The sequence below is a fragment of the Mus musculus genome, chromosome 17 (genome assembly GCF_000001635.26).
Source record: "Mus musculus strain C57BL/6J chromosome 17, GRCm38.p6 C57BL/6J".
Classification (NCBI taxonomy): Eukaryota; Metazoa; Chordata; class Mammalia; order Rodentia; family Muridae; genus Mus; species Mus musculus.
In genome coordinates, this window is record NC_000083.6 from 32,301,103 (window position 1) to 32,323,342 (window position 22,240).

Genomic DNA, 22,240 nt, shown 5'->3' on the forward strand with positions numbered 1-22,240 from the left:
TAACCTACGTGCTGGGACTACTGATGTTAGCCACCATGCCAGGATGGTTTTTGGGAGAGGTTCTCTGTTGTGGCCCTGTTTGGTTTTGGCTATGTAGACCATGCTGGTCCCACATTTACAGAGGTCTGCCTGCCTCTGCTTGCTGAGTGGTGGGATCAAAGGTATATGCCACACCTGGCATCAGGCTTATTTTAGGAGACTGTTTCCATGTTAAGTCCAGGCTGAAATCCTACTGGGTCAGCCTGAGAGGTCAAGGTTGGGCTTCCACGCTTAAGCAGGAGTCAACATTAATGTGAAGGAAGGCTTTAAGGATTAATATATCTTGGAAGTAGATAAAAGTGATTATGTAAAACTGTGATTCCACCTAATGCCACTGCCCACTTTAAAAGTTAATAGGGGGGCTGGAGAGATGGCTCAGTGTACGGTAAGAGCACTGACTTCTGAAGGTCCTGAGTTTAAATCCCAGCAACCACGTGGTGGCTCACAACCACCCATAAGTAAGAGTCTGAGGTCAGCTACAGTGTATAATAAATAAATCTTAAAAAACCAGTTACTAGGCAAAGGGTGACAGCGCATGCGTGGGAAAGTTGAGGAAAGAGCATGTCTAGCTTCAAAAACAAAGTAAGACATAAAGCCCCAAGTTTGACCCCAGCACACCATAAAAAGCCTAGTCAGTTGTCATAGCACAAAGCCATAATCCCAGTATTCAGAAGCAAGAGGGTAAGCAGCTCTAAGTTGACTATGTAGAGTTAAGATGCCAACCGAGGCTACACGAGACCCTACCTCATTAGAAAAATGGAGGGTGGGTGGGGACTTTTAATTCTTAGTGCAGGGAGTAAGGCACGCTACTAAATATACACTCTGACATCTACCTGCAATCCCAGATCCACTATTAAAACATTGCCAAATGGCTTAATAAGAAATTGTGATGGTGGATTTTCTTTATGTATGGATGTACTCAATATGGCTTATTTTTAATAAAGAATTGTATGCAGCTAAGCTTGGCTTTGGAATCTGTATGATCACCATAATAACCTGAACTCCAAGTGCTGGTATTATGCATGCCCAAACTTGGCTAAGTGTTGTGACAGTTAGTATATATGACTGTATGTATCTGAGTGCTGAAAACCAACTACTCTTGCACAAATTGCCCTGGATTTTTCTTTCTAGCTTTGCTGGGATCAAACCTGGGACCTCACATGTGCTAGGCAAGCTAACAAAGCTATTTCGAGATACAGTGGAGTTAAGTTGACTCTGCAGGCCTCCACCTCTGAAGGAGCTGGGATTACCGGTCAGGCTTTAAAATCTGTTTTTAGAGCAGGGCAAGGTAGCCTACATCTTACTGGAAAGCCCAATTCTTTTTTTTTTTTTTTTTTTTTGAGACAGGGTTTCTCTGTGTAGCCCTGGCTGTCCTGGAACTCACTTTGTAGACCAGGCTGGCCTCGAACTCAGAGATCCACCTGTCTCTGCCTCCCGAGTGCTGGGATTAAAGGCGTGCGCCACCACACCCGGCGAAAGCCCAATTCTTTACCGGAGAGGCAGAAACAGGCAAATTTCTTTAAGGTCAGCTGGCATTACAGTGAGACCCGAAACAAGAAAAAGACCTACTGGCATCTTTAAGACTCATATACTCAAGTAATTTCTCCTTATCTTGGAGTTTAATTAACTCCACGTATAATAAAATCACCTATATATTTAGACATCAAATGGGGGAACACACATACACTTAAAATGTTTCTCAACGGCAGGTCTACTTTAAAAATTCTTAGTCTCAAGCCAGAAAAGGTGATGTACTCAAAAAAGGCAGAGGCAGGTGATCTCGAGTTTTGAGACCAGAGCTATTTCTAGATAAGCTAGGCTACATAGAGAAACCATCTCTAGCCCCCCCCCCCAAATTATTTACTATATGTAATTACACTGTAGCTGTCTTCAGACACCCAAGAAGAGGGCATGCATCAGATCTCATTACGGATGGTTGTGAGCCACCATGTGGTTGCTGGGATTTGAACTCTGAACCTTCAGAAGAGCAGTCAGTGCTCTTAACCGTTGAGCCATTTCTCCAGCCCAAACCAAAAAATCTTTTTTTGTTTTTGTTTTTTGAGACAGGTTTCTTTGTAGCACTGGTTGACCTGGAACTCACTTTGTAGACCAGGCTGGCCTTGAACTCAGAAATCTGCCTGCCTCTGACTACCGAGTGCTGGGATTCAAGGCGTGCGCCACCATGTCTGACTCCCAAAACAAAAATCTTAAGTCTCCTTTTGATACTGCTTTTTTTTTTTTTTTTTTTTTGTAGTCTCAGTACCTTAGAGACTCAAAAATAAAGGTGACGTCATGTCATCTCACCATGTAAGGATGTTGGCTGCCAAACCTCTTGATGACAGGAGTTGGATCTCTAGGACCCACAAGTTTTCTTCTGGGTGGCATATTCATGTAAATGTAAGAGTTGCTTGCCAGGAGGCCCTGGGTTTCTCAGATCAAACACACACACACACACACACACACACACACACACACACACACACACACACACACACACACTCTAAACAGCAGTAATTAATGAACACAAATGTCTTCGTGGCATCAGTTTATTGCTTGTTTCGAGGATATTCCCAAAGTGCATCTCCTACCCCCTAGTAATGCTCCTTCACAGAGTGCTGATTTAATCCCTGCAATATTTTATTGCCTCTTTTATAATTCTTCACTGGTTGATATTTCCAAGATGTGATCTGTGTACAGTTAATGGACACAGTATTGTAACTTCAAAAGGGAGGAAAACCCATCATACTGACCCTATAAAACCTAGTACATGCTACTTTACAGACATGCTGAGCCTCCCTTTCTCAGACTCAGAACTGCCAAAGGAATACTATTTGCTTAAAATGAAACATCTTTACGTAACTGTGTGAGCTTTTTACAGATAGATCCCATCTACGGAAGTTTACATTTGTTTTTCATCAATGAGTAATTTCAGGTTTTTTTCCTAAGTACTTTTAGGTGGAAATAACAAAATTAAGAGAAAACAAAACAAAAACCCATAATCCTGCACAAATAGAGGTGGAACACAAACATCAAACTGATTAGCAAGCACTGAACAGAGAGAACGAATGCCTTCGGCAGTGTCTTCACTCTAGAGGCCCAGGTAGGCATGCTTCCTATGGAACAGCTCTGACAATCTTATACACAGGCCAAGGTCACCATCTTGTTATGCCTTTAGTTAACAGGATGCTGCCACATCAGGTGAGGAACATAGAATACAGTGTATTATAAAACCAAAGCCCAGCTGAGCTTGGCTGTACACACATGGTCCTAGTACTCCAGAGACTGAGATAGGAGGATTGAATTCAAAGGCAAGCTTGGTCCAAGCAAGATGCTATCTCAATGCCAAAGCTAAAATAAAGGCCTTAAAAAAAGGTCTGATGAGCCGGGCATGGTGGCGCATGCCTTTAATCCCAGCACTTGGGAGGCAGAGGCAGGTAGATTTCTGAGTTTGAGGCCTGCCTGGTCTACAGAGTGAGTTCCAGGACAGTCAGGGCTACAGAGAGAAACCCTGTCTCGAAAAACCAACCAACCAAAAACAAAACAAACAAAAAATTGGTCTGATGTTTATTGAAACAGGCAGGACTGTTATTGGTAGGGGGCACAATCTGAGCTCTCGCACACATGGATGGTTGAATCGTGTGTGTCCCACATCAACCATGCATAATTTATGAATAAATTCATATGTGAATAAGGGAATTCCCCTAAATAATTAATTTTTTCCCCCTCAAACAAGTTATATTTGTAACAAATTGCTTTCCAGGAGAAAAAGCAAATAAAACGAAACAAAGACCAACCAAACAAAAACATAACACACACACAAAAAAATCCTCACATTCTGTCCGTTTTAGGACTTAACAATTACCAGGAAGATCTACTTTTATTATTCTAACTGCAGTGCACAGATAGCCATCAAAGGCCACTTGGGAAAATGGTTTACCTCTTTTTGTATTCTAACAGAGGTAGGAAGCCATCTACTGTATAGCATCAATCCTTGAGGTACATTGGGAAGGAAATGGCCCAATCTTTCCACCAAATAATACACACCCTAGTACATCTTATAAAATAAAAAGAACACATGATATATAACATATCCCTTGAAACAGGGAAGAAAAAAATCATTCGGTGGGAATATCTTTGGCCTCTGCACCAGTTTGTTCCAGCTCATCTTCCATGATTCCCGGGATTGCTATGACAGGTAACGTGCTTCCTGCGTCTGCTGTTGGCATAGCTGCTTCGTTTCTGGCCTCAGCAGCCTCACCTCTGGTCTTGTCTTCGATGCTCCTGGTTTCAGATGCTGCTTCACAGGTCTGCTCTTCTAGTAGCTTTTCAGTGTGGGGGTCACTGCTGGCCTCTGCTGTGTCCACAGGCCCTTCCACTTCAGTTAGGACGTCACTATGCGCTGCAGCAGGTTCTCCTTCCCCCTCTACAGCCTTCACTGCTGCTGTGATCACCTCTGCTAAGACTTCGGCAGCTACCTCCTCTGGTGTCTCCTCCTTCTCCTCTCCTACATTTTCATCTCCTTCTGTCTCAAGGTCAGCAGTTTCATTGACAAAAGGATCCTCACCCTGGACAAACAGGAAACACAAATCAGCGCACAGCCAGACAGGCCCAGTTTATGAGCTCTCGTTTTTTAGGAAGAGTCTGCGAAGCAGCACACTACACTGTAGACTGCAGCCTTTGAAGCTTCAGGTTCAAGTGTGGTAAATTTACTTAGAATAAGTAAGTATTCTACTCATGACATTTGTTCCTCCAATTCTTCCCATGTTCCCCTTCCTCAAATTCAGTCTCCTACCTGTTAACTATTACCCATATTGGGGGTGCTGGGGATTAAATCCAAGTACACACACGCTAAGTGCTGCAGCACTAGTGACACCCACAGACCCTATCGGCTCTTAATCTCTGAGCCATCTCTCTAGTCCTGTTTCATTGGAGACCATGTATTGCTACGTTGCCATGCTAACCTCAATTTCCTGGGCGGAACTGATGCTCCTATGGCTCCAGAGTAGTTGGGCATGTGTCGCTCACTACACTCAGCCTGGATGCTTTCTAACAAGCATTATCCCCAACATCTGCTCAGCACTTTACAGCCAAATAACCATCAATGTGTGTTGACTATGAGTAGTGTAATACAGTGATCCACCAAAGAGCACCCCACCCACGGTCACAGCTAAACACCAAGTCTCTGGAAACCCCCAACCTCCAAACCTCTGATCGCCGCCTTCAATTTAAAAAAAAAAAAAAAACCAACAACAAACCAAAACTCAGAAATGCTCAACACTGCACGCTGTCTACATACACACCTTCCATCCCCATGGCTTTTCTGGTCCACTAGATTCCGAAATACAAACCTTGAGGTATTTTTCCAGCATCTTCACTATATGTTTGTTGTTCAAAACACTCTTAGCCACATGGAGACTTGTTTTCTTGAACTGCTCAGCAGCCAACTGCAAAGGCAACCAAAAACAAAACAAAACAACTTTTTAAAATATCAGAGAAATCAGAAAACTAGCCAGAGTGTGTGACATTTAGTTTAACTGTCAATTTGACACAAACCAACCACAGACAAGTCTGCACTGTTTAGATCAGGCTAGCCCGGATCACTGGAGTGGCACAAATCCCTGGACTTCATAAGAGAGAGACCCAGCATTAAGCATGCATGCATTCATTCTCTCTGCTCTTGATTGTGGCTGTGACAGTTGCTCCAGATTTCAGCCTTGATTTACTTCCTCAAAATGATGTGGTATACAACCCGAATTCACTAGACACTTTACTAAGTTGCTTTTGGTCAGGGTATTTTGTCACCCACAGTAAGAAATAAAACCAGGAGGGCTACACAGAGAAACCCTGTCTCAAAAAACAAACAACTATTTTGGAGGAAAATCTCAAATGCCAAATAGGAAAGAAAAGTTCCTTTACATAAAGGCTGTGCAAGTGCAAAGGTTTCATCACAGGGTAAAGCCAGGTTTGATACCTAAGCTCCATGTGCACGGCAAGGCTAAAGTGAGCACTTAGGGGCATGGTGGCGCTCACCTTTAACCCTCTGAGTTCCAGGCCAGTCTGATATAGATGGCTAGTTTCACACTAGCCACAGCTATTTTGTGAGACAGTATCTCAAAACAAACAACACACACACACACACTACAAAAAAGTAAGTTACGTGGACTAAACAGGGAAAAAGGGCAAACCTTTTTACTTTTGGGGGTTATATTGCTTTCATAGTAAATACCAGCAGCATCAACCAAAACTTTAGATTGGGCAAGTCCAGTGGTACAAGGCTTTGGGCCCTGCCTCCATAGGGTGAGATCCTGTCTCAAAGAAGCAGTTTATCAACTACTTGACTGCTTTGAGGCTTATCTTATGTCACTGACTCCTGGCTTGTTACTACTACTACTGTCCTGCAGATCTCTGCCAAGTCCTAGAGGAACTGAAGAGATGGTGGTTCAGTGGCTAACACTTTTTGCTCTTGTAGAGGATCCAGGATTCATTCCCAGCATCCACACGGCAGCTCCAAATTAGAGTCTCTTAACTCCAGTTAAAAGGGGTCTGGAGCTTTTCTGACATCCATAGGCACCAGACACTCACATGGTACACAGGTATACAAACAGGCAAAACAATCAGTCATACACGTTAAATAAAAACAAAACAAAAAGCCGGGCCTTTAATCCCAGTACTTGGGAGGTAGAGGCAGGCGGATTTCTGAGTTCAAGGCCAGCCTGGTCTACAAAGTGAGTTCCAGGACAGCCAGGACTATACAGAGAAACCCTGTCTTGAAAAACCAAAAACCAAACCAAACCAAACCAAAAACAAAAAAAGCAAGTACTAAGAGATGTGATGTAGCCAGGTGATGGTGTGTGCCTTTAATCCTAGCACCGAGGAAATAGAGGCAGATGAATCTCTAAGTTCCAGGACAACCAGGACCACACAGAAAAACCCTATCCCCAAACCGCAAAATAAATATAGAGATGGGTTGACAGCAACTGGTATTCTATCTTGAGATGGGCCAGCAATGTAGCCCACACCCACTTTATCATCTGCATATCTACAACAGTTGTACCACACAACAACGATCAAAAGCTCTGGGCCCACAGAACCATCCTAATTGCAGGGAACTGACTTCATGGTCCTTTCAGATTACAAAGTCCAAGGACACTCAAGTCTCCTATAAAATGGACTGGCGTTTGCATATCCTTCCTATATTTTAGATGACTTAACAAAACTAGTTGTGCAAAATAGTTATAATGTATTTGTTGGGGAACATTTAGAAAGAATTGCAGTGCATTCAGTAATGTTGCAATTCTTACACCAAAAGTTTTTAATCTCCAGTTGGTTCAACCTGTGACTGTAGGATCACAGATAAAAGCCAATTATATCTAAGATCACACTTAAAAAAAAAAGATTTATTTATTTTATGTATCTGAGTACACTATAGATGTACAGATGGTTGTGAGCCACCAGCTACAAGCCCTAAGATCACACTTCTTATGAAAACAAACAACTCCCACAAACCTAGCAACAAAACCTTGTTAATCCCAAGTTAAACATCTTCAGCCTCAGCCTCATCATCAATGGAAGACCAAACCAATACTAAAACACAGGTCAGGGGCTGGAGAGATGGCTCAGCAGTCAAGAGCACTGACTGCTCTTCCAGGGGTCATGAGCTCAAATCCCATCAACTACATGGTGGTGGCTCACAACCACCCATAACGAGAAACATGAAAAACCTTTGGGCCAGAGCAAGAGGAAAAAGGGAAGGGGGGTGGGGGTGGGGGGAACCAGGTCAGTTCCCCAGGCCACGGAGTTCTGAACGGTCCTGGCCTCACCATACTGAAATCCAATTTTTCAGCAACTGGAAACTTAACTCTGATTTATAGAAAACAGTTTCAATTCAGAATTTTAGCTACTACACACCAAATTTCTGTGTGTTTTTCTTCCCTTCTTTTTAAGAGAGAGAGGGCCAGGCTGTGTGTCAAGGCATATACCTTTAGTACTTGGGAGGCAGAGGGAGAGGCCAGCTAGGGCTACATGCGGAGAACCTGTTTGAGACCACGGAGAGAGAAAAGAGAGGATGAAAGCCTGTCTCTCAACTCAGCCTCTAGGTAGGTGGGAATTAAGAGATGCATTCCACCAAACACAACCCCATTTTAAAGGACTCTGAAGTGAAGGTTACGGTAAGATGACAGACTCACTGCGAGGCCTGATGGAATGTGAGCATTCCTGACCCAGCATACAAGGGTCTGAGGTCACCCCAGGAGCAGCCTGCATTAAAAGAAGCCTTACCCTTCGATTATGGTTATGGTCCACGGAATGCAGATGCCGCTGGAGAAGCTGATGCTGCGCAGGAATCAGCATGTCACAGGCTAGGCAATGTGCGGCTTCAATCTTTTTGAAGAAATGCTCCTGGCCAATGCCTGGAATGGAAACCAAACAATTAGCTTTCTCCCTCCTCTCCAGCAAGGTCCACACTCTCCCTGTTCTACCCTCTAGGATATCTTTAGGACAGAAGGTGAGAAGGTGGAGATCAGCTCCACTGTGAGAAATGTTGTTTTGGCCTTTCTCATCCTTCCAGCTGTGGCTATACCAGGAGAGAACCATTAGGCTGCTTCACATCCCTGATGGGCCATCAACGCAGCTGTGCTCTCATTTCAGCACAAGCAGGGCTTCTTTCCACTAATGTTGTTACACAGCACGCGGCTTCACATTTTTGGTAGCCCTTAACTAGCACTGCACTGTTGTTCTTGTTTAGTTTTTGAAGACAGGGTCTCACTATGCAGTCCTAGGTATCCTGAGACTTGCTCGGTAGAAGAGGTTGTCCTTGAACTCACCTGCTTTCCCCTCCCTAGTGCTGGGAATTAAAGGTGCGGACTGCCATCATTTGGCTGTTTAATTAAAAAAAAAGTAGTTTGCTTGCACATATGTCTGCTCACCACATGCGCCCAGCGCCCAAGGAGGCCAGAAACAGGGCATCCTCACCACATGCGCCCAGTGCCCAAGGAGGCCAGAAACAGGGCATCGTAGCCCTTAAAACTGGGGTTACAGACAGTTGTGAGCTGCTATGTTGGAGCTCAAAAACCGTAGGATACCAGTCAGTGTTCCTAAGTTCTGAGGGACTTCTTTAGGCCCTGGGCTGTTTTTTCATGGTATGGAGATTAAACAAACTCTGACCTCATACATGCTAAGTACTGCAATATATAGAACTATATAAACCTTTGCATTCTGTCTTCTTTTTTAATCTATTTATTTTAGGTGTGTTGGTATTTTGTCTGTATTCATGTCTATGTGAACAGAAGCCAAGAGAGGGCATTGGATTCCCTGGGACTGGAGCCACAGATGACTGTGAGCTGCCGTGTGGTAATAACAATCAAACCCCGAGTCCTCTGGAAGAGCAGCCAGCTTACAGGAGTCATGTTCTGTACCTGGATACTGGATCACAACTTACCTTTGAATGGATCTGGTTTGGGTTTAGGGCTCTCCTTCTCCAACAACTCCTGACGCCGTTTCTCAATTTTCTTATTCCTGTTTATGATGTACTCCTAGAAGGATTGAGACATACCACCAAATTAAATGACAACACACTACTCTGGGCACTTTTCAAGTATAGAGTGGGATAAGGTTCTACTGTGGCAGCTCCATGCTGCCACATGCAGAACCTGCTGTGGTCAGAGCTGTTGTCACTCTGTGACACAGGAACATGTATAGTAGTTTCAATTTGGGAAAAGAAATTCTATCATGTTTAGGTCTCTCCTTCCTTTTAACCCCCTAAAGAGTCCTTATACTTTCAGAACCGATCCTCAAACACAGTAGCATACTTTACCTGGAGGAATTCTACTGTCTTGTCGGGCAGTTTGGTACTTATAAATCGCAAAGTCTCTTTGTGAAATTTACTTTGCAGATGCTTTTGAATTTCTTCATCTTCAAAGCTACGAAACTTGCATACAGAACAGGCAAACTGAATCCTAGAGAGAACACAGGAAAAGTGGTAATACAGAGATTACCAGCTCATCTTTGGATACAGAAACGCAAAGAACCAGGATTAGTCTTGTTCTCAAAAGAGCCAAACATGCCGGGCGTGGAGGCGCACACCTTTAATCCCAGCACTTGGGAGGCAGAGGCAGGCGGATTTCTGAGTTCAAGGCCAGCCTGGTCTACAAAGTGAGTTCCAGGACAGCCAGGGCTACACAGAGAAACCCTGTCTTGACCCACCCTCCCCCCTCCAAAAAAAGAAAGAGCCAAATGGAGCCTCTTCCAGTTCCAGTCTCCCAGGTGTTGAGCCATTTAGCCGGGCTAGGAAACAGCACGAGAGGGCAGCACCTGAGCCCTAAGAGCAGGGTATGTTATAGAATGGGAAACTTGCTCAGCAACTGACATCAAGCTTAAAGACCTGCACCAATCTGCAGGTGGAAAAAGACAACAAATTCCTTCAAACTTTGTTTTGACCTTCATGAGCATGCAGCGGCAGATGTGTACTCATTCACATAAAAACACATGGCCCAACCCTCAACAAATGAAAATTTTAGGTCATTTGGTCCTGGGAGATGGCTCCATAGGTAAGAGGACTTGTTATGTAAGGACAATGCCAAAAAGCAACAGATTCTCATATAGGCAGTAGGTGCTTAATCATGAGGGACAGTCCCATGATGGAGTAAAAGAGACACTGTATGGGCCTGGCATTTTAGCATTCTTGTTTGATACAAAATCTGGCCAGCAGAATCACCTACACATGCATTCTCACTCTGCTGAATCCCAGAGATTGTCTAGATTTGGACAGGGAATCAAAACACCTCCTAGCAGCTATCCTGAATGAAGATCACTTTCTGGGAGGCTAAATGTCAAGTGCTGACAGTTTTGGCCACCCCTTGGGCCTGCTGAGGAGTCAAGAGAGCTCTCAGCTCTGGCATTCGGGCTCTAATTCCAAAAGTGAGGAAAGATGGTAGTCTCAGAGGTGGATTCTCCAAGCAAAAACAAAGTTAACTAATTACATCCATCTTCCACACACTTCTCTAAATTGTATCTTCCACTAACCTGGCTAAGGTTGACAGCTAGAGTTATAAAACCAAACTCCTGTGCATTACAAAGGAAGGACATGTGACTAGGAGAGCCCGACAGTGCCCAGATCCAACAGCCTTTAGTGGGGATCTGTCCCTTACCTGTCAGCTGCTCGGTCCCGCATCCTGTCTCTCCTCCTTTGTTTCTCCCGTCTCTTCTTCACATCCTCATCCTCGTCCTCCTTTTCTCCTGTAACAGAAAAGTCCCCTCGAGACACTGAGGAGCCTGCAGGAAAGCTCAGCTCCAGGGGCCAAGTTGGATGCTGCAGCCTGGCAGCCACACCCTGTGCCCAGCTTCCATTACATTTGTGGTGGGGCTAGGATACCCCAAGGCACCGAGGAGCTGTTAGAGGTTCCTGGTGTACCAGGATGAGAACCCAGAGGAGTTGCCTCACTCCTCCCATGGCCTGATGGGCAGAGGCCCATCCCACTCATGGCCACCTACTCTGTTCTGTCCCAGGCTGTTGTCCAATATATCACTTTGTTGTTGGCTCTTCTCCCACATCACTCAAAGAGCTGCAAATATCCCCAACAGAGGCAGCAGCTAGAAAGTCTCAGGAAATATAACAAGCTGCAGTGCCACCCTCCATCCCATGTCTAGGTGGGTTGTGGTGACTGTCTTGCTGGCTTCATCTGAACTAGGGACTCAGCAGGTCTGACAGTCCTTGCTGGCCCAATCTCTAGTTTCCACTCACAAAACCAACATCCTTGGACTTTCCCAAGGCCAGGTGGGAAACAATCCTAGAAACAAAAATGGGAAGAGACCGACTGGTCCTCCCATCTACTCCTTGGGGCTGGCATAGCTCCCAGGAGAGGCCTGTGGCCAGCATCTCAGCATGAGACCACACCAGAGCCCCAGGCTGAGGGTCAAGGCTGGATGCTGAAAAAAGGTTGGATAAGCATCTGAACTGTAACCCCTACCCCTGGTGCCAGTCCCGAGACTGTCCCACGAAGATGGCGACCGGCGTGCGCTGCTCAGAAGCCTCTCAAAAGGACGTGTGGGACTTTTGGCAAGAGGTCACTGCCTGAAACTATGACTGCTGTTTAATAGCAAAGTCATCCCGGTTGGGTAGCAGGACCTGTGCGCAACAAACATGTCACCTTTGCTTTAGCATTTACCCGGCTGCATGAACTGCTGAATGCTGGGGGGTGATCCCGCGCTGTGGACAAAACTTTAATGTGTAGGATAGGGGACATCTGAGGGCTAGTTAACCTGAGGAGCTGAAGGAGCCAAAGGCCTTCTGATTATAAGGGACAAGGGTTAGCCTGTGATCCTTGAGAGTAACCAGCTAAGACAGGTCCACACAGCAGGGAGAAAGACAAGGCTGGGTGAGCCTAAGGCCTTGCCACTCAGGCTGACTCTCACCCTTGGGGTGTTCAGATCTTAGGTCTCTTGCCCTAGAACTTACAAGACCTGTTCAGTGATAAAACGGCCTTTAGATACGGCCCTGAGTACACCTTATAGGCTATCTTCCCACGACCTCAAGATCAACCATAGTAGGTATTTGCTCTCTGTCCACAGGTACTGAAGCTGCCAGGATTTCTTGCAGAGGCCAGGGTACAAACTGAGGCTCACAACTGAAAAAAAGAGGGGGAAACCCCCCAACAAAACAACAATAACAAAAATACCCCTGGTAGGAATAAAGAAGACGGGAATAGAAAAGGGACCTCTTTCTTCAGATTTCTAAAACCCGCTTTCCTACCTCCTACAACTTGTATCTATTGAGGCAAAGGAACTCCTTTCAAGCGAACCTTGCCTCAAACACTGGACCCAAGCTTTGAGGCTAGTTCCTAGTGTGGGTCCACTGTGCAGCTGCAGCACCTCTGCCATGAGCCATGTCTGTTTTGCTCAGAAGCTGGCTGGGAGCTGGGCATCGAGTGTGGGTCAGATAAAGAAAGGCTACAAAAGATACTGGGTGACGCCTACCTCTCTGCTTCCTGGAGTCACACAAGTCATCCTCCTGAAAAAGGGCAAACCCAACGTTAGGCAGTGAGGCGGAGCTTCCAGAAGTCTAACCAGCCCAGGACTAATACCTAGGATGTGGCCTGCTATGGTGCTGGGAAATGAGGCAGCACCAAGAAACTGGAGTCATAAAGAAGAGCCCAGGTGTCCAGCTCTAACTCATGGCTATTAGAAGACCATAAAGGTAATTCTTTTTTTTTACAGTGACCAACCGGGTTCTCTCCAAAGTGACAGAATGTGCCCAGTGGCAAAGGCAGCCAATATAGTTTTGTACCACAGAAAAAGAGCTTATCCACTGGCAGGGGAAGCTGCTCCACCCTGGGATATTCTAATTCTAGCACTGACCAGAAACAGGCTCCCCCAAATTTCTAAGTATTTGTTTAGCATTCTAACTAATTAGTATAAATACAGACCCTAGGATTATCTAGGCAGTCAGAGATCTGCAGAGACTTCCAGCCTTAAGAGCTACTTCAACTGAATGGGGAGCAAGAAAGATTGTTAGTAAAGCCTCAACGTGGTTGGTGGTAGGTTGGTAGAACACTTGGATTCTACCACCTGCTGCCCAAAAGAACAAAACTAGTCAAGATTCTGTCAGGCCACCCTCACCTGGCTTTCTACCTGACCATTAGAAGTACCCAGAGGAAGCTTTCTGGTGCCTTGTGCATTCCTCAGGAATGTGGTGTGGCCCAAGCCTGCCTTCCCTGACACTCCCCAGTGACTGGGTATCAGGACAAGAGCCCCACAATTAGAAGGCGGATGGTTAAACTCAGCACTGTGGGGCAAGGGAAATGGTTTGGGAGCTTTAAGAAAGAGCCAGGCATGGTGGCACAAGCCTTTAATCCCAGCACTTGGGAGGCAGAGGCAGGCGGATTTCTGAGTTCGAGGCCAGCCTGGTCTACAGAGTTCCAGGTCAGCCAGGGCTACACAGAGAAACCCTGTCTCAAGAAACCAAAAAGAATAAAAAAGAAAGAGAACAGTGGATAATATATACCCCTGGGAGATCTGTTCTTTTCAGAAGGGAATGGGAGGAATCGATCTGAGGAAGAGGAGAGGAGGCTGGGGAGGACTGAGAGGAAAGAGAAACTTCCTTTGGGATGTAATGTATGAAGAAAGAATTAAAAACAAGCAAACACAAGAACAAAATGGTTGTTACAGGATGCACACCAAAGGTATATGGTTCATTCAAGCCAAACAGCCATTTTCACCTCTGGTGAGGGGGAAAAAAAAAGAAAAGAAAAAGAAAGACAGAAAAAAGCAAGCCCAGAGAGACAGAGACTCTGTGAAGGTGAACTTACCCCCCTGAATTCTTCATCTCCTGATCTTAAGTCACCAGCTCCATCATCTGCCAGATACAGGGAACAGAAGTGTTAGCCCTTAAGCGGATGGTTCCCAGAGCATTGCCACATTCCCACACTCAGTGACCTGACTGACCAAACAATGCCACTTCAACCCAGAGCAGGCACCTGCCTCCCATCACACCCAGCTGGCTCAGTGATCCCAGAGCATACCGTTTTCAGACAGATCTCCGTCACTGTCAGCACGGGCCAGTTTGGCATCAGGTTCTTCATACAATGGAAACTGCTTCCGCTTCCTGCCCATGTTGTCTGGTCCAAAGCGTTCAAACCCCCTCCTTCTAGGCTACAGACACAAACACATGTCATGTACTGCTAACCTGGGCCTGTAAGATGCCCCCCAAACAAAATAAAGATCAGCACTTGTAAGGACAGAAAACAAAGGCAGGAAAAAGCCTTCAAAAAAGTGAGACTATAATAAGAGTCCAAAAGCCCATGTCATGCTTGAGGGAGCCAGACACACAAAGCCACATGTGTGACTCTATTGCTGTGAAATATCTACAACAGGTCAACCCAGAGCTAGGACTAGAGAACAGATGATGGACACATCTAAAGCAAGTGGTGTAAACGTACTAAAAGTAAACTGGACACTGGGAAATGAGGGCATCTTACAGTATGCAAACTTTTAGCTCAACAAAGGTGTCAGGAAGAAAAGGCAGTAAGGCCTGACAGAACTTGGCGAACTTACCCAATCCCGTATCCGCGTCTGGGACCGGCCACATCCGTAAGGCATGGTACCACCAAAACCGCCCACCCCCTGCATGCCCATCATGCTGTAGTCAGGGGCCATGGACTGGGAGAAGAGGGAAGGAGGTGGCCTGCTGGTGGAGGGCCCACCGAGACCACGGCCACCCATGTAGTTCAGCTCATTCCACGTAGTGGATAAGGGCTCCGAGGCTGAGGGTGGCATGAAAGGGTCACTACGTATGAAGGTGCTGGAGTTGCTCCGGTCTTGGAAGCGGCCCTGGCCCCGGCCCCTCAAGAAACCATCAAGGGAGCCCCGCTCTGGGGCTGGGTCCCGACAGTCGTTGAATGTCCCACCAAAGCTACCATTGCGGTCAGTTCCCAAGTCAAAGTCATAATCATAACCGTAGCCGGGGCGGTAGGGATTATGCTCAGGTATACAGGGCCTGGCGTCGTAGGACTCGTATGGCTGGAAGCGGAAGGAGCTGCAAAGGAAGTATACAGCCCATTAGGAGCAGCCTAAGCCATCCAGGCTACCCAATAATCTGCCCTCAGCCTAACTTTACACTAAGTTGGACCTCTTACATTCAGAACAAGAAACCAACCCACCCAGTCAGTATCTACCTAAATGCCCAGAAGGCAAACTAGCCTAAGAACACTCATTCAAACACTGCTAACAAAGAAAGAGCATGAAGCCCTTGCCAGAACAAAGAATCTTAGGCTCATTGGCCAGCAGTTTAGGAAACCTTCAGTGAAGCCCACCCCACAGGGTCCAACTCCAGCCTAAAGGAGGAACAGGAAAGAGGGCTTTCTAAAAGAGCTGGTACCCACTCCCGTGATTCCAGAAAGGGATTCCATGAGCAAAGGTTGAAGGCCATAATCACCTGTCTCGGTCCTGCACGCCCTCCCCACCGCTGCTGATCCCACCCCTGCCTCCTTCCTTAGACAACATGTCCAAACGTTGATTGATCTTGGCAATGAGCGAGTCTGAGTTGTCGGTACATGGCTCTGGGGCAAAAGACGCCACATGCATGGCAGGGCTCCCAGCTGCCAGGCCACCATCATTGGTCTTGGTGGCCTCCCATGAGGCTGGGCCGTAACTATAGGGTGTTCCTGCAGGGACACTGGTGTTCTGGGCATTGTAGTAGTTGTAGTTTTCATAACCTATCAGGAGAAAGAAGAACCATGTTAGGCCTGAGCACATGAGGCTAGCCATGACATTCTTGTCTGCAGGAGCACTCTCTGCCCACCAAGAAGGAAAAAGTTATGGAACTAAGCATTACCAACATCATACCACAATACACATGTGATCAAGACCAGAGAGACAGGTGGCCACAGATTGTAGTAGCAGGTTTTCTTTAAGAGACAGAAGGACTTGTTTCCTAATCAAAGATGGCCAAGAACCTCAGAATAGCAATTCCAGGTACTAACAAAGACATTTGAAAAGTGTTCCTGCACTATATCCACAATCCCTCTCAAACAAGTTCAAACTCCCCTTCAGGTCAGCCTAGCTCTGATACGCCTCAGGGCCCAGCAGCCTTATTCTCCGGGCTATCGACAGAGCCATGTGCACAGCCAGGATGGGGGAGTGGGGACCTGTACCTCTGGATGGCTGTTTAAAGACTCACTTGCCCACCTCAAGGTCCCTTTCAGAAGGTCTTACCTTGCCAGCTGGTCATACCACTTCCATATGTACCTTAGGAAAAACAAAAACACATAAGCACTTCAATACCAGTTATTACCTAAGGACAGCTGCCACCTCATTGCACCACAAGGTGGGGTGTGACTGGTTGTGTCAGTGGTCCTTAGCATGCTCACGTTTTACAGAACAGGTACAAAGCACCAATAATATTTCTCTCCCAGGCAGGCCTGACTTCTCCCATGAAAGCTTAGAAAAGAAAGGTACACAGCAATCCCCAAGATGGTGGTCTACACTACAGTACTAACTGAGAGGACAGGCTGCACTGGACCTTAGAAAATCCCCTGCATAAATAAGCTCAGTTCTCACCAAACCTAGTTATTCCCAACCATACCTAAGGCATCAGTGGGAGTGGGAGGAAATCACATTCTCAACTGAATAAGAACATATTATGTGGCAGAGGTGTCTGGAAGACCTTTTCACGGGGCACACAAAAAAGTGGCTTGCCTCCAATGGTGCTAGGGACTTGGCCTGGGACAGGTTCTAGACTCAGAAAATAAGGGTGAACAAAAGCCTAGGCCACATCTAGCCTACTGTCTGTTTTTGTACTCTTGACTTAAAAACAGGTTTTATCTCTCTAAATGGTCACAAGAAAAGCACCCCAAGACAAACGTTCCACAATATGCTAAACATAATAGGAACGCACAGTTTGTGTATACAGACTAACAGGGGTGCATGGGTGCTACTGAGGCCTGTGGTGGCAGGTAGCAGAGTGACACAAGGAGCATTCTTCTTACTAATCAGCCTCCGCTCCCATGTAGTACTGTTTTTCCTTAAAAAGAAAAAAAAGGCAAAATGTCCCCTAGGGAAGACAGATGCTGGGCTCTACTACAAGGGGGCATGCAGTGGAGAAACCCACAAGCCAACCCATTAATCAGGAACCACTTACCCTGGGTGTTGGCAGGTCCAGCACTCCATGCCCCATAGCCTGTGAAAAGATCATGTGTCAAGATTCTGTCCTACCTCAAGGAAATAAGAGTTCTGATAACACCCAAAGAGTCTAAAGAAGTGTCAGCTTACAACGAGGGAACGTAAATGTGATCCAGCGCACCTCCTCCAGCCTTTAAGAACTATCTCCACCCACAAATGCAAGCAAACCATCATACCTTACCTGGCTGAGCTGACATCAAAGCAAAAAAAAAAAAAAAAAAAAAAAAAAAAAGGGGGGGGGGGTGGCGGGAGGGAGGGAACCAAGTTTAGAGGACACAAAACACAGCATTAGGTCACAGTGCCCACTGTACTGGCCTAGCCGCCACATAAGCGGGAAAGCTCAGAGTGCTGCCAGTTATGCCACGAAACTGGGAAACAAGCTAGAAATTCGGTGACATAAACGTTAGGCTTTGCTTCCATGTAACTAAACACTCAACACCCCAGCTTTCAAGCCTCCCTCTGACCTTCTAAGTCACCCCCTACAACACTCCTTTGAACAGAAAGGGAATACATTCTCTTCATTTGTGTTTTTGGAGCCTAGCATATAGTCCGATACAGTGGCACAGTCCCAGGCTGTCGAATGACTTCACTTTGACAGTGTTAATGGTTAGTTCCCTTTCCAGAATATCCCAAAAGCCCCACTGTAACACAGTCCCTTAAATGTGCTGACAGGCACTCAGTACGGCCATACCTAACTGCTACTTAGAAACCAGGGAGGGGCTGGCCAGATGGTTCAGTGGTTAATCGCGCTGACTGCTCTTCCGAAGGTCCCGAGTTCAAATCCCAGCAACCACATGGTGGCTCACAACCATCCCTAACGAAATCTGATGCCCTCTTCTGGAATGTCTGAAAACAGCTACAGTGTACTTACATATAATAAATAAATCTTAAAAAAAAAAGATTCTTTTTCTTCTTCTTCTTCTTCTTCTTTTTTTTTTTTTTTTTTTTGGTTTTTTGAGACAGGGTTTCTCTGTAGCCCTAGCTGTCCTGGAACTCACTTTGTAGACCAGGCTGGCCTCAAACTCAGAAATCTGCCTGCTTCTGCCTCCCAAGTGCTTGGATTAAAGGCATTCGCCACCACGCCCGGCTAAAAAAATTCTTAGTTAAAAAAACAAAAAAACCAGGAAGGCTGCAAATACCCTAACTGTATCTGTAAAATTATTGGCTGGTAGAAAGTGGGAGTCACCATGAAGTTCCCTAGACCAAAGAAGTATAGCAGGGTTGTGACAGGTATCTATCTGGTGGAAAGGCTAAGAATGGAAGACATAGATCTAGGATCCCAAAGGCAAAGAGCACTAGGCTGATACCCAAGCACACGTGTTCATCACACCTCAGGCCTCTCTGGCAAGTCCAATTCTAGGGATCTTGTTACTCTGCTGCCTCTCAAGATCCCTTCCTTAGCCGCCAGAAGCCACTAACCACTCCCTGTGCCCACTTCCAACCCCATTCCACATGTTCCAACTATCTCCTGCGGGTAAATCTCCGTACAGAGTCAAGGCCTCCCAGGAGATTAAAAGCAGATAGCTCGAGAACCGACGCCTAATTACGAAAAGTTGCTGACATTTAGGTTAGGAAAGGCAACGTTCCCGCTTCCGCAGACCCCCGTAATGTTACAGTCCAGAATCCCAGCCCCTCAGGCAGCACACCTCCCACGAGCACCTCACGCCGCGTACACTGCAGAGACCCAGCCAGGTTTTCCCAAAAAGCTGCACCGGGTGTAGCCGCAGTGCACAGCTGGGCCGATCGCGCGCTGCCCGTAAGCCTTCAGAAAAGCGAGCCCGGGGACACGAGCTCTCAAGGACGACCTGCGGAGGATGAGCTGAGACTCTCTCCTCGCTACGGCCGCCGCAACCCAGCCGGACCTCAACCCCCTCCACCCCCCGCTTCCTCAGCGTTCGCTTTAGCCCCGCCCCTGGAGCCGCCATTTTGTGGCGTCTTCGGAAGAGAAGGCGGGACTGAGACCGCTCGGGTCCTGGGGTCCCGCAGCGATGAGAGCCACTCGGCTTGCACAGTGAAAGCGGTCCAGAACGCATCCAGAAACCGGCCACAGCGTCGGCCTTCGCGCCTCATCCGCACCCCCCGCCCCGAGTCCTACCGGCCAATCCACGCGCGGCGCTTCGGGAACGATTGCGCAGAGGCCCAATAAGGGAAGCGCGCGCGTCCGGGACAACTCCACACAGAACCGGGCTGCGGCAAGTGCGTTCCGGCTGCAGGCTAAGCCCGAATACCACATGCGCCAGGGTCTCCCGTGGTGAAGAAGAGCCCACACTAACCTCCGTAGCCTTGCTCCATGTCTGCGACGCGACCCGCCAGCAGATCCTTGTCTTAGATTCGCTCAGAACGCATGCGTTCAACGTGCTGTCTGCTACTGGAAGACGAAGAGCGTACGTCTCTTTCTGGGCGCTACCATTGGTTGCTCAAATGGGCCCGCCCCCGCCGATCCGCCCAGCCTTCCGGGTTGCAAATCTACAGCATCTCGGGAGTTGTGCCTCAAGGGTAAGCTAGTGCGCAAGAGCGTCCAGGTCCGCGCACGCGTGAGCGGTTCTAGCGCGTTTACCCGCGCGCAGGCGCACTTCTAGGGGCCCGCCCTCACCACAGCACAAACGAAGACCTCAGATGGGAAAGCACTTTATTAGGCTGGACTTCCAGCCTCGGCCACGGGAGCCCTGCCGGGTAAGGGTTATGGACCCCCACCGCCCTCCTCGTCGTCTTCCATGTCGAGGCCCGGGATCCCGCGGATCTGACACTGCAGCGCTCCGCCCAGCAAGGGTACAGGGCTCTCCTCCTCTTCTGGTGGTGGCGGAGGTGGCGGTGTTGTAGTCCCTGGGGCGGGCTCCAGGGGCACGGGGGGCTGTGCCGGCACGCCCTCTGTGAGCTCTGTCGCTTCGCTTGGTGCCCCTTCATCCAGAGCGCCAGCCTCCACCTCGTCTTGTTCCTTTTCCTCCTCTGGGTTGTCAGTGAAAGGATTCTCGCCCTGTAGAGATGGATAGAGACTTTAATGGGAGGTAGGAATCACTGGGATAGAATGGGGACCAGGCTCACACAAAGGTCAGGACTAGGACAGTGCTTTCGCCTTTGCCTCACCTTCAGATATCGCTCCAGCTTCTTGCTAATGAGCTTGTTGTTGAGAATACTGCGGGCCACCATAAGCGAGGACTTCTTGGACTGCTCCATCATAAGCTATGGGCAGGGCAGACAGGGCTGGTGAGGCTGCTCTAGGAATCCAACAAACCCAGCTGAGGTTCAGATTCACCAATAACTAGTCCTAGTGTCTGTAAGTGACCTTGGGCGTAATTCCAGTCAGTCTGGACAGGCATGCAAGGAACTAGGATTCGATCTGATCACCCACACCTTATTTGCTGTTTGAAACCTGATCTGCTTACATAGAAACTATAGTAAGTACTGGACTTAGTGGCACAGGCCATGTAACTCCAGGACATTAAAGTGGAAGGCCTACCTGGACTACAGAGTTTAACGGTTTACATGGTTTGACTATGTCTCAGAAAATAAAAGACGGCTGGGAGCTAGAGAGATGGCTCAGCGTAAAGGACTTGTTAGTATTTCAAAGACTCAGGTTCATTTTCTGCCACCTACAAGGTGGCTGACAACAATCTCTAATCTAGTTCCCAGGAATATGAAGCCCTCTTCTGGTTACCACAGGCACCAGGCATGTGAATAGTGAGCATATGTGCAGGCAAAACATACAAGAAAATAAAAAATAAAAAAATAAAACGTAAAAAGGGGGAGGGGGCCAGCTGGAGATAATATAATAATTTGATGATAGAGTGCTTTCTTAGTATTCTTAAAGCCTTAGTTAGGTTCAATCCCCATATATATACACACACACCAGATGTAATAAAACTTATTAAAAGTAAAACGTAGGGCTGGGCTTGGTGGCCCATATCGTTAATCCCAGCACTTGGGCGGCTGAGGTAGGAGGGCAGATCTTCCTGAGTTCAAAGCCAGCCTGGTCTCAGAGCAAGTTCCAGGACACAGAAAAACCTTCACTGCCACCCCCCTCCCCTCAATTCCAGTGACAACAAAAAAAGTAAAATGTAAAAACAATAAAGGGTCTGGCAAGATGACTCTGGGTAAAAGCACAGCTTGGCAAATTGAACCCAATTCTAAGGTCACATACAATAAAGGAGAGAACCAACTCCTGCAAGTTGTCCTCTGACTTCTACACACATGCTACCTCCCGCCCTCCCACAGATACACAGACATACACATGCAGTCACCTAGGAGCAAATTGTTTAGAACCAGTAAAGAGGGTATAAAAACAGCCCTAGCAATGCACACCTGTAAGCCCATCACTTAAGAGGAAGAGAGGACTGCTGCAAATTCAAGGCCACTCTGACCTATAGAGTGAATTCCAGGACAGCTTGGACTACATAAGACTGCCAAAACAAAATGAGAATATAGATGAAACTATATTTAAATATTGTGCATCATTTTAACTCACAGGATTTGGATATGAAGAAATAATGGTAAAACTGAAAAGAGACACTTCTCTACTGGTGGAGCAACTGGT

At 47.0% G+C, this 22,240-nt stretch overlaps 2 protein-coding genes across 30 annotated transcripts in view; both read right to left on the reverse strand.

Annotated features, from left to right (window-relative positions):
* Nucleotides 1-2,569: 2,569 nt before the first annotated feature.
* Akap8 (A kinase (PRKA) anchor protein 8) lies at nt 2,570-20,136 on the reverse strand. Of its 7 annotated transcripts, none has more exons than NR_131218.1 (14): nt 19,983-20,136; nt 17,669-17,707; nt 16,744-16,776; nt 15,965-16,244; nt 15,085-15,565; nt 14,553-14,682; nt 14,340-14,386; nt 13,009-13,042; nt 11,184-12,160; nt 9,851-9,992; nt 9,476-9,569; nt 8,317-8,447; nt 5,388-5,483; nt 2,570-4,604 (listed from the first exon to the last, which is right to left on the reverse strand). NR_131218.1 is itself a non-coding variant. In NM_019774.5 (14 exons), exons 1-14 carry the CDS (start codon nt 19,999-20,001, stop codon nt 4,155-4,157), a joined length of 2,064 nt encoding a protein of 687 aa, NP_062748.2. In that variant the 5' UTR covers nt 20,002-20,136; the 3' UTR covers nt 2,570-4,154. The 7 variants fall into 7 exon arrangements, 5 of the variants coding, with proteins under 5 accessions (NP_062748.2, XP_006524726.1, NP_001344689.1 ...); NM_019774.5 differs by having other exon boundaries at nt 11,184-11,271; XM_006524663.4 differs by lacking the exon at nt 19,983-20,136 and adding an exon at nt 19,356-19,761 and having other exon boundaries at nt 11,184-11,271.
* A 185-nt stretch (nt 20,137-20,321) lies between these two features.
* The window catches only part of Akap8l (A kinase (PRKA) anchor protein 8-like), a 29,193-nt gene continuing 27,274 nt past the window's right edge, over nt 20,322-22,240 (reverse strand). For 6 of the 23 annotated variants that reach the window (XR_003952153.1, XR_003952152.1, XR_003952167.1 and 3 more), the window contains 2 exons: nt 20,794-20,889; nt 20,642-20,683 (listed from right to left, as the gene is read on the reverse strand). Coding sequence is in view for 6 of the 23 variants with exons in the window: in XM_011246534.3 (XP_011244836.1) it covers nt 20,390-20,683; nt 20,794-20,889 (390 nt within the window). In the remaining 17 variants the exon portion in view is untranslated. Of the gene's footprint in view, nt 20,684-20,793; nt 20,925-22,008; nt 22,107-22,240 lie in introns of those variants that run through there. The other 17 variants (XR_003952151.1, XR_003952161.1, XR_003952164.1 and 14 more) reach the window with 9 other exon arrangements.